This window comes from Mycteria americana, chromosome 6 (genome assembly GCF_035582795.1).
Source record: "Mycteria americana isolate JAX WOST 10 ecotype Jacksonville Zoo and Gardens chromosome 6, USCA_MyAme_1.0, whole genome shotgun sequence".
In the NCBI taxonomy this organism is placed as follows: Eukaryota; Metazoa; Chordata; class Aves; order Ciconiiformes; family Ciconiidae; genus Mycteria; species Mycteria americana.
In genome coordinates this window covers 18,785,256-18,797,756 of record NC_134370.1, presented here as the reverse complement: position 1 = coordinate 18,797,756, position 12,501 = coordinate 18,785,256, and the positions used below count along the sequence as shown (strand labels likewise).

General features: G+C 34.8%; 1 protein-coding gene across 3 annotated transcripts in view; it reads left to right on the top strand.

Annotated features, from left to right (window-relative positions):
* The window catches only part of IDE (insulin degrading enzyme), a 68,251-nt gene extending 58,504 nt beyond the window's left edge, over positions 1-9,747 (top strand). For all 3 annotated transcript variants that reach the window (XM_075504805.1, XM_075504806.1, XM_075504804.1), the window contains exons 21-25: positions 1,812-2,084; positions 4,126-4,187; positions 5,782-5,854; positions 7,824-7,891; positions 9,362-9,747. In XM_075504805.1, the coding sequence (XP_075360920.1) occupies positions 1,812-2,084; positions 4,126-4,187; positions 5,782-5,854; positions 7,824-7,891; positions 9,362-9,457 (572 nt within the window). In that variant the 3' untranslated portion in view covers positions 9,458-9,747. The remainder of the gene's footprint in view (positions 1-1,811; positions 2,085-4,125; positions 4,188-5,781; positions 5,855-7,823; positions 7,892-9,361) is intronic.
* The last annotated feature ends 2,754 nt before the right edge of the window (positions 9,748-12,501 follow it).

Here is a 12,501-nt window from a genome sequence, read left to right as displayed (position 1 = left end):
AAAGAAGTTCAGGAGTTAGCAGTTTGCTAAACAGTAGAAGTAGTAACAAGAACTCATTCAATAAATACTTTAGCAGTACAAGAAAGAGGAAGAGAAAAGTTGTCAATGGTGGGGAAAAAAAAGTCAAAATGTGTTAGGATGGCTTTGTTAGTTTTCACTTAAAATGTCAGCTGTGACCAGGTGATTTCCAAAATAAATACCAGTGATCAAAGTCCAAGACTTACCTTTGAACAGGAAAATAACAGATTAAAGGTTGTTCAGGTAAATTAGGAGCTTTTAAAGAGTTCAAGCATGATGAACTCTACATTACGTTAAAAAACCAACCAAACAAAAAGCCATACACACAAAAAGTTATGAAATCCTGGAATTAGAAATCTTATAACTGAGAATTTGTGGATGATAGATGAGGTACTGGAAAAATAAACATGGGTAAATGCTGTATGTTTCCTTAAAAAAGGAAAGAGAAGAGCAGGGAAATTGCAGATCAGTCAGCTTAATTCTGATTCCTGGAAAATACGGAATAAGTTATCAAAGCAGTTCTAAATTCATAGAAGATAACTGGAAGACCATTACTGGACAAACTCAGGTCAGACTAACCTAACTTTTTAAATAGAAACAGAGTTTAGCTGTATGGGTGGAAGTGGTGATGTTGTAAGTCTCTTCTTGATAGTATGAAGGGCGCATAGTATTCTCAAATAAGCTAGAGAGAGCGCCTAGGTGGAAGTGCTACACATTTGGATGCAAGACTGTTTGGAAAGTCATGACTGGAGAACAGTTAAGGATAGTTCATTAGAAAAATGGTGTTCTACAGAGGTCTATTGTGATCCAATGCTATTTAGTATTTTCATCAAAACTCTGGATAACAAAAGAGTGAATATACTTACTAAATCTTCAGATAATACTAAGCTGGGAGAGGCTGCAAGTGTGTGGGAAGGTAGAATTAGAATTTAAAATTAGTTTGATGTTTTGGAAACATGACTTGAATGAAGATAAGATGCAATTTGGTAGGAACGGTTTGGCAGGAATAATCAATGGCACAGATACAAGCTATGAAGCAACTGGCTAGGTAGCAGTTATGTAGAAAACAATCTACAGATTACAGTGGATCAGAAGTAGAACATAAATCAGCAGTGTCATGCTGCTGTGTAAAATGCTGGGATAAATAAATGGGAGCTTCCAAGATGCACGCACAATAATACTCCTGTATTGTTCAGGTAAGGACTTTGAAATACTGTATCCAGTTTTGACATGAGCATCAAGGAACGATTAGGGAGCTATAAAACAACATTTAAAAGACTGAAATGTGACAGATTTGTTATTAAAAGAGTGAAAGAAGACTGAAAAAAGGCTTGGATGTTCAGATAAGCAAAAGCTGCAACAAAAAGGAAGGGAATAATATTTTCTTTGTATCTAATTGATAACATGAGAAATAGTGGTTTTACATTGCAACAAAGAGAATTCAGATTAGGTGTTATGAAAAAATAATAAGAAGTTCCTAATGTTGCATCTAATGAAGCACTACAGTACAGCTTAATTTCTGGTTACCTAATCCTGATGACAGAATTCCTTTTGTTCTGTCGTGGTCTGCCTCATCTCCTCCTCGCCCCTCCCCTGAACTGTTATTTACCTCAGTGAAATAAAGGTGTTTTAAAAAAATACAGTGGCATATTTTGAAAACCTGCATTATTTCATTTATAATACAGAATTAAACTTTGCATAAAACTGCATTGCTGTCAAACATGCTGTGTTTGGCAAACTTAATGCTGGAACAAGGCATTTCTTTAATTTGTGACTATTCTTGTTTTGCCAAGGTTACATTGTGTTCAGTGGTCCACGTCGGGCAAATGGCATACAAGGACTGCGATTTATTATCCAATCTGAAAAGCCACCACACTATTTAGAAAGCAGAGTTGAAGCGTTCTTAAAAACCATGGAGAAATGCATAGAAGACATGACAGAAGAGGCCTTCCAAAAACACATCCAAGCTTTAGCAATTCGTCGTCTAGATAAACCAAAGAAGCTGTCTGCAGAATGTGCTAAATACTGGGGAGAAATCATTTCCCAGCAGTATAACTTTGACAGAGGTAAGACAAATTATAATTCTTCATTTGTGGACCCTGTGCTCTTACTGCTGTTGGGGCCGTTAGTAATGGAGGATAAACGTGTTCCCTGATGTTCACCATATGATGGGGCTTGGCAAATGCTTCATTGACCTTCCATTCTTTCCCTTAAGGCTCAGTGAGACATAGAGTAGGTCAAGCATTGGAGGTGGTTTGAATGCGAATGTTGATGTCGCATAAGCTCAAATTTCTTTCTGCGATGTTCAGATGTCTGTATTACATATGTGCCTAATACTTGACTGAGATGCATTCTAATACACTGTGACATTCCTGACAGTGCACACATTCATATGAACCCTATTCCTCTTCCCATTGCGCAGTTCTTTTGAGGGAGTGATGGCAGAAGCAACAGCAGGTATCTTAACTAACATGTGACCTGTCCCAGCTTAGAGTAGGCTTGAAGAAACATTAATTTTTTTTGTTTTTTTCATCCATGATACTTTGAAGATTATAAGTTTGTAGAAGACCAATTGAGATCCAACTTCTAGTGTTATTACTGAAAATGGACTGACAGTTATTTACATTGTGATCCTACATAGTATTTAGGTTGTATTTTTCCCTTTTTCATCATTGTTTGAAGATTTTTTAGTCCAAAATACTGAGGTATATTAGTATACCTTAAACATTAAAAAAAAAATCAGTTTTAGGTACAGATCAGCTTTTCCTCACATTTCATGTCTCAACTCTTACAGCTATAATTTTCAATCTTCAATGCATAATATGCTTCCTACATAAAACTCGCTCTGTATCCTGTGACTTTTCTGCTTTACATGCACAGTTTTGGCCTTCCACAATAGCAAATACAGTCTTTTTGGTCAACAATGACTAACTGAACTGTTTTAATAATGAAGAATTTTGAGTTGTCATCTAGCTTGGTCTTGAGAGTATGAGAGCTATTGACAAGGTTTCATGCCTGAGTATAATGTGGAAACTTATCCCCTCAAGCACTTTTGTTGTGTCTGATGAAACACTTCAATTTTTTTCTGCCTTAAGTGTTTCTGTTTTTACCATACTTGGATCTGTATTATCTCTCTGGAATTTCTTACTGCTAGCTGTAACCGTATCTTTCATATCTAAATCCCACTCAACTTATTATTTCCCTTGGCTTTTATATCTTTAATTCCCCTCTGCCCACTAGTAATTTTATTTCATTAATGATTCTATATGACTAGAATTGTCAAAATCAGAAATTCATATTCCAGCCTTAAGAAGTGAAAGGGTTTTTTCTTCAGGTTTTTACATTTTTATTGTTATTACTTTTACTGTTTTAAAAATGTTCTCCCAAATGTCATCTAATTTTCCAAACGGTTTTGTTGATTTTTTTTTTTAATTTCCTCAGTGTAGAACTTCATATTAATTATTTACAGCCTGCCTCACAGACTTGTTAGCTGCCTATTTGTTCTCTTGCACGCATCTTTCTTGACCTTCCCACTAACCCTAAGAAAAGCAAGCATGCCTACAACAAAACCATTCCTGCTTATGCAGCAATGATATTACGTGATTAGTTCATTACACTTTCATTTATATGAAGTGATGTAGCTACTGAGATACATTGTCTAGGTATGATGTAGGCACCGTTCCTTACATTTATTTAAAAGTACATCCTGCCAAAGTACATCCTACCGTCCTGTTTCCTAACTGTGCATAAAAGACATCTATAATCAGTTTGCATTAGAAGTATGTAACATTGATTTGAAGATAATATACAGAAGTAGGCATATCTCTTTTAGTTACTGAATAACACACAATGCAATCAGTATTCTTCAAACGTGCATTTTTTTAGTAAGTCCAATCAAATGGACTTACTGAAGTATAATTTTCTGCCAAGCTTCCAATGACACTTTTAGCGATGCAAGTATTAGCTTGAAAAGTTAAGAATGAAAAGCGTATCATTTGCAGTCAATTACAGCATCTGAATTTGAAAGAAAAATACTTTGAATAAGTAGTGTGCTAATAACCAGCTATGATTTGCAGACTTGTTCTAATTTTTACTATTGTTGTGCAGATAACATTGAAGTGGCTTATCTAAAGACCCTGACCAAGGATGATATTATACAGTTCTACAAGGTAAGTTAGTCATGTAGTTAAAATGTTACTTGGAAAGAGATGTAGATATAACTGGATGTTATTTGTGTGAACTATGAAAGCATATACTTATGCCTGTTTTAGGTAGATGATATGATTGATGCAGATACCTTAATAATAATTTTGTTTCCTGAATCTCACTTAATTTAATGGCAAATAGCATACTGTAAAAATCGTGGAGAAGGATTGGGTTTTGTTGTGTTGGTTTGGGTTTTGTTTTGTTTTTTTTTTCCTTACCGGCTCTTATTCTCCTCTTGTCGCATTTATCCTTTCTTTCTGAATAAAAAGTGTGCTACTCTATGACCAAGCTTGGCCAAAATGGCAAATTTGTTCTTTTATTTCTTTTCTTCAACCAGTAAATGATTCAGCTTATTTTGTGTCCATGAATTGTGAATGAAACAGATATTTTTAAAGCTTTGTTCACTGTAAATCAATACTTTTTTTTCTTCCTCTCATAGTTAGGCAGAACAAAGGAACAGCATAATGATGCAATAATTGTACACTGCAACTCAGCATGAAGTTGCTAGATAGATATCTAATATAAGCAATTGAAATACTAGGCCCCCCCAAAAAAAAATAAATTGGGCCTCATTCTTTCTGTTTTGTAACAAATTTCATAGGCAATGATAATTCACTATATTGCAAAGTGTACATATTGCTTTATTACTTAAAGAGCAGCTAATAGCTCAGGGAATACTTTGAAAAATAATGTAGATGTATGTTTTTGGAACTTATTATTGGATGGAAAAATTTCTGCCCATGAGGAAGCATGGGTATGTGCATATCTATATGTTCTTTTTTCTCTCTTGGGGGAGGGGGGGCTAATGTCTTTCAAAATCGTTTCTCTTTTGTAGTCTGTCTTATCCTTTTCACTATCCAAGGTCATTTTTACATTACTGCCTATTTTTATGAGATTTAGTCTTAATGCTTAAAACTGGTTATTATTTACATGGCACAGTGAACACTAACATCTTTGGTGGGTTTTTTGGTGGTTTTTTTTTTTTTTTTTAATAGTATGATAGCATGGGTGAAGATATGCAGCGAATACAAACTTAGTAAATGGAATTTCAGCAGCTGTTGTTTAATAAATGATAACTTGAACAAGTATCCACATTCTGGTTTTGTAGGAATCTATACTATTTTGCTTACACTAATGCTCAATACATTATTATCTGGTATTCCAGAGCAGAAATAACTGGCTAGATTGGTTAGCTAGTCCAGGTGAGTTTAGTAATTGTGTTCAGGATGATGTGCTTCCAGCAGGCTGCTAAGGATCGAAAATTCTGCAGAGATTTTAGGTTGCATTCCTGATACTATGATAGGTAATGGCTGAATTCCTATTACTTCCAGTTTTTCTGAGTCCTAAACAGTACATGAATTTCTTAACTTGATTGTAAAATGATTCAAAGTACTGTAGGGATGACCTTTAATAATAATTGAAGGGACATCCCAAAATTCATCCCTCATTTTAAAGCTTAAATTAAAATTTAAATACGCTCATTCCTTTACTGTTTTATAAATACAATGTCTGAGTGATACTTCCCACACCTGAAGGATTTGATGTTTTTTACTGTAGGTGCTGTTGGCAATAGATGCTCCTAGAAGGCACAAGGTATCAGTACACGTCCTTGCAAGGGAAATGGACTCCTGTAAGTATTGTGCTGAATATAGTATTTAATCAATTCCTGTTCAAGCAAGTCATAGTTAAAGACAGCTATGTTATATGATACAAATGCACTGTAAGAAAAATTCAGCTCTGGAGATTATATACCTTTCAGAGGAAAAAGTATTTCTTTTTATAGATTTTCTTCACATGGGTGCTTCAGATTTTCTGATTGATGTTTGTGGCCAAGTTCTTCAGCCATTCTGAAATATATTTGTATCTTAAAATAGCACTTCTGTTTTCAACAGGGTATTTTAAAACAAACATAAAACTGTAGTAGTCCTACAGGGAAAAACAAAATTAGGATTTGCAGTTATCAATACAATGAGGTGGGGGTTTTGGTGTGTTTTTGTTGTTGTTTTTTGTTTGTTTGTTTGTTTGGGGTTTTTTTGCTGACAAGCAATGAATGTCCACAATTTTATTTAAGCAGTCTCAAAGGAAAAACAAACAAACCAAAACCAACCCTCTGGGAATGTCAAACATTATATTTAAACTTGAGAAAGTCAAAGTTTGTTTAGGTTTTACTTTCAAATAATATAGATTAGCTATGCATTGTAAACTGTGTTGTTTCATTTTAGAATTAAAGAAGGAAAAGATTAAAAGTTTTTCTGACCAATATAAATAAACTGAGAGGAAAAACTTCTATGTTGTTTTGTGCGGATTTTTCACCAGTTTATACTGGACTTAAATTCCAACATGTAACTGGTTGCAAAATCAAGAATATTAAAGGCTTGTCTGCAGAACAGAAAGAAGCAGATAGCTGTGTGCCTGTCATGAAACTCCTTCCAGTCTCAGAATGGTTGATTTTTATGGTACATTGGAAATTGCAACTATGCAGCTGAGTAAGGAAGACTTGCTTCAAAGCATCTTTCCAGTTTTCATGACTAATCATTGGTAAATAGAAATAGCTCTAATACTTTTCCTGTCTAGAGAAAACTACATTGCCAGAATGGTTTATAATTTGCTTGGAATGGTATCTTCCCAAGACAAGGGTGAGCATGGGACACAACCTAACAAGTGGTTACTCTTAAAGAGATTATACCAAGGTATTCTTTCCACATACTCCCCAGTCCTAAACCATTTAATCTGACATGTGGCCTCTCTTCTGCCGTGAAAGAGAAATTGGGACTTTAATACATTTCCCTGAGTCCAAATGAGCATTCTTCCAAGTGCAGGTGCCCATCCTCTAGAGTGTAACACAAAGGAGGAAGGCTAAAAAGCTTCCCAGAGAGAACGCTTCCTCCTGGAGGCAGACACACCATTTTCTCTGAGAGTGGGAAAGAATCGGAAGCAGTAGAGAAAAGATCTGGGATTTTAGAAGGGAGAAGCACTTGAAGTCCCAGGCTGAAAGTTACGGTTGAAATTTGAGTATGGAGATAGAAGGGAGGTTTAAGGAGTTTAGGAACTAGAAGTTCTTATGGCCAAGTGGATTGGAGGCAGGAAGAAATTTTGGGGGGACTGTAGTAGGGCATGCATGGGGACAGGCAGGGAAGAGTTAGGGTTGCTATCCAGAATTTTGGTACATGGAGTAACTCCCATGCCTCCATAGGCACATCCTCACTAAAAGAAGTGCTGTTATTGCATTGCTTTTGTTGCATATACCAGTGGCATTTACTACTGTTCTCATAATTTGTACTAGAAAACAGTTCTAAGTATTCATTGATCAGTAGATTAGCAATTTTTATTTCTACATTCTCGTTATGTTTAAGTAAACTGAATAAAAGCTACTACCTCAGCACATGTTCTCAAGTCAAATCATGGATTAAGCTCTTTGTGTTTCTAAAGACAGCCATGGAGTATAAAAGCCAAATGTTCAGAAAATCTTATTTAGAGACACTTGAAAATTAATAACCTGCGCTTTATATAGATACCTGTCTTATAAGAGAAAACAGCTTATTATGTGAAAGGTACTGATTAAATTATGGTCCTGAATTAATTTTGATGATGTTAAATAGGCCCTGTTGTTGGAGAATTTCCATGCCAAAATGATGTGAACCTGGCACCAGCACCACCTCTACCACAGGTAAAAAGAAACAATACACAAAAAATCCCAGGCTGTATTCTTAATATGGAAGTTTAGTATCATTAAATACAAGTTTATAGGCAGAAACAAACTTCTTGAAATTCATGCTGTTGTGGGGCTGACATTTCAGCTCTTTTCCACATGTATTGTCATCCTTAATAACAACAGGGATTTTTCCTGATTTTTTTTTTTTTTTTCTTTTTAACAGTCTGTCCTGTTACCTTTGTTCCTTCTATTGCATTGGAATGAAAGCTAATAGTAGTAGTAAACTCTACTGAGTATCTACACTGTGGAGTAAAACACAGATTGTTATTGTCTGAAAATACTGATTGTATGTCATTGGATGTATCAAGTGCCAAGAGAAAGATGCATATGCATCAACAAATTTATCATCTTTGTTTTTTAAAAAAAACAAAACAAAACAAAAAAAAAAAAACAAAAAAAAAACAAAACCTCAACCCCAAACCAACAACAACAAAACCAACTACCTGGTCATTATCTTAGAATCATAGAATCATTAAGGTTGGAAAAGACTTCTAGGATCATCTAGTCCAACCGTCAACGCAACACCTCCATGCCTACTAAACCATGTCCTGAAGTGCCACATCTACACATTTTTTTTAACTCCTCCAGGGATGGTGACTCCACCACCTCTCTGGGCAGCCTGTTCCAATGCTTGACCACCCTTTCAGTAAAGAAATTTTTCCTAATATCTAATCTAAACCTCTCCTCTCCTATCTTAAAGCCTAAAATAGTAATGCACATTCTTGTCAATGTGTAACCTGTGGAGGAAGCAATTTGACAAATTCTATTCATACAAGTATTTCAGATTTCACTGTGTGGTTAGATATGATAGCACTGGGCCCTTACTGGACCTTAAATTAATTTTCTTGAAGAAGGATGGTAATGTTTGTCCCAATAGGTAACTGACTTTTCGCAATGCAATAGTAGATCTGTGTTACTCAGCCCTTGTAGGTGAAATAATCACCATGGCTAGAAATTTCTGTATGAATTATATGTGGATATGTTAGCCATTATGACTGAAACATTAAAAAGTTACTTTGTTACTGCAACTAAAAATAATAGCTCATTGAAGTGCTATTGTTTTTATGATCTTACCCCTGATATTCAAAGGATGGGTGGGATGTTCTGAAGTAGAATTTGTAAATGAAAAGACAAGTTCTGCATTTACTAAAGTTCCTGCCATTATTAGTAATGCAATTACTGCATTATAGCTATTGTTTTAAATTATCTAGAGTAAATATGAAACCATTTATTTCATAAGAAATAACACTGTATTTTGGGGGATCCTGTAATAATGAAATGTGAATCACTAATATTGTAGAAAAGAGCAAGAAAGATGTGTTTATATGTAGCTGTAGCAAAAGTTAAAATGAAAAGTGAGGAATTTCTCACTTTTCTGAATTAAAGATATTGAGCAGACTTTTTCTTGCGTACGCTTCTTTGCAGCCAAGTGTGATTGAAAATATGACAGAATTCAAGCGCAGTCTGCCACTCTTTCCACTGGTGAAACCACATATCAATTTCATGGCTGCAAAACTGTGAAGAACGCCACTGGATGAAGAAATGCAAATGATCAGTACTGACATGGTTTCGGGGGACTTCATGATGAACAAAATTATTAAAGATCGTTAGGATAAATGGTTCTGTCCGTTATGAAAGTCCCGAATTCCTTCTTGGTTTGTTTGACATTAGCTGTGTGTTAGGGATAGAGAGTATATAAAAATCAGTTGTGGTCATGTGTCATTTATATTACAGACAACCTGTTGAAAACCAAAATCAACTGAAACAGTAATAATAAAAAACTTGTAGATGGCAGTATATTTTTAAAATAGTATATCCCTTCAAATTTTCATTTTGATAAAATAACCCTCCAGAGCAAACAAAATTTCTTGAAATGTCCTTGTTACTCCTGAAGAACACCGTTTAGTATCCCAATAATTATCTTATTGGGGGCTGTAGGGGGTGAGAAAAGTAGGTCCTTTTTGGGATGGGGTCAACAATTTTTCTTAAAAATAGAGATTTACACATTTTTTTGAAGTGACGTGTTGAATGATACTTTTTTAATTGATCCTTAATGCAACCAACATATTTTCTATTTAAGTTTTTTGAAGACCGGGGCGGGGGGGGAAGGAAATCTTGACAACACAGTAGTAAGTGAGAGAATTGTCTTAATGAGAATAATTGAAGATACGGGCATGATTTTAACCTTTCTATACAAATTTGGGGACATTTTATATTAAAACTAGTAAAATGCTGGAAACACTTTAATAATACATCTTATTTTTGTTATCAAAAGCATTGTCCCAGTCTCTTGATACTGTTAACATCCTGTTCAGTTTTTCAGTGTTACTGTGGATTGTTTCCATTTGGTATATAAAATACTTTATTTGGTGTCATTTTTTTGTTTTCAGTTGCGTGTGCACTGATAGAGAACTCAGTCTATTTTGCCTCATTTGTTATGTTAAGTCTCAGTCCAGCAAAGTGTAACCAGTCAATGTGTAACCTGTGGAGGAAGCAATTTGACAAATTCTATTCATACAAGTATTTCAGATTTCACTGTGTGGTTAGATATGATAGCACTGGGCCCTTACTGGACCTTAAATTAATTTTCTTGAAGAAGGATGGTAATGTTTGTCCCAATAGATAACTAACTTTTCACAATGCAGTAGTAGATCTGTGTTCTTATTCAGCCCTTATAGGTGAAATAATCACCATGGCTAGAAATTTTTGTATGAATTATATGTGGATATGTTAGCCATTATGACTGAAACATTAAAAAGTTACTTTGTTACTGCAACTAAAAATAATAGCTCATTGAAGTGCTATTGTTTTTATGATCTTACCCCTGATATTCAAAGGATAGGTGGGATGTTCTGAAGTAGAATTTGTACTAGTGCAAATAACTTCAAGCACGTGTTAGTTCTTGACTCAAGAACAGGTGAATGTAAAATATGGGCCCTGTAACAAATCGGGTACATCATTGTTCCGATACATGTGTGGGTCCTTCTTGTCCTTCAGGAAGGCATTTGGGACAGTGCAGTACTGGGTTAGCAGTACTGCTATAGCACAGGGCATGGTTCAGGTTACATCACAAAATGTTTGTTCCTACTTCTTTTCAGAAGGCTGCACAAAAACCAGAAGGCTCAAGAATTATGCTGAGATACTATATGTATATATATTCCATAATTTAGTAAAATGGTAAAACAATATATGGTGTCTAACCTTCACCAAGTTAGACACTTCAGACTTATGCAGAGTGGTCTTGTGCTTGGGACAGCCCCCAGATAGAAAACAGTAAGGGAGCATCGTACTAATTACTAAGTTCTCCTGCCTGTTTAATGCATAAAATTGATTGTAATTATTCAGACAGGATGGAGTATGCAAAGCACTGAAGATATAAAATCTGCTCATCAGGGGTGTTACTGAGAGTTTGCTTCTTATTAAAAGAACCTGAAACTAAGGCCCTGACGTGACATGCATGTTGTCATATGTCAGAATCCTGGTATATTCGATAGAGCTGTTCTTGCATTGAATCGATGTTCTTTCTTACAGTGGCTCTGAAGCCAAGTTAAATGAATGCTTGACAGGGCAAGGGCCTTAAGTTGTGTTTATCTGAGAGTCTCTTCTAGTTGAATAAATACAGTGTATTTAAAAGTTGTTTTAAAGGTTAACAGTACATGTTTCAACATATTTTAAATAAATCTGATGATAGTTTGTGATGTAACCTGTTGCTAAGGAGGGCCACTAGCATTTTTTTGTAGCCTGAGGAGAAAAAAAATTAAGCATAGTATAAGCAAAAACAGTAAGGGTGTCTCTGTTCACCACACTTTTCATGGATCCTTCACATAAAATGGGCTTTTTACCCTCTTGCATTTCGCTTTTGTTTATAGTTTTCCTTTAGTAAAAGTATTTGTATTATATATATTAAAGTTTTGACAACATAATATAAAAATATATATTTTGGAATTTAGTATTTAAACATACCACTCTTACAGTGAAGAAAATGAAATGGCTTCTATCGTGTGTAAAAATAGAGAGAGATATATATTCATGGAAGTACTATCAACTCTAATTTTAACAAATTACATAAATAAATTGGAATGGCAGTGTATTTAACACAAGCTCACAGATCATGTTTTCCAGAGGAAGAAATGTAGAATTTCAAAGTTCTGTGACTGGATGTGGAAACCCATGTAGTTTTCCAGCAACTCTCAATTGCTTTTAAGTGTTCTCCAGCATTTTACAGTTTCTGAGTTTGATATAGCAGTAAATTTTGATAAACTCAGGCATACTAATGGGTTCATTTTAATGGATCCAACGCTGCAGTGTCTACAAGCAATAAAAAACTACCTAGAATACACTGTAATTCAATTTTAGTGCTTGTTAATTAGTTTATGTAAGAAACCATAAATTATTATTACATAACTGTAATTTTTGCAAGTGCTATTTTAAGCAATTGATGTGGAATTGGGTGCATGTGACACAGCCAGTATGACAGAGTGCTAGAGTTATTCTGTTTACAATAAACAATCTGAATTCAATGTTTGGAGTTCTTAATTTGTTTCATTTTAAGTTTTTTGCATACT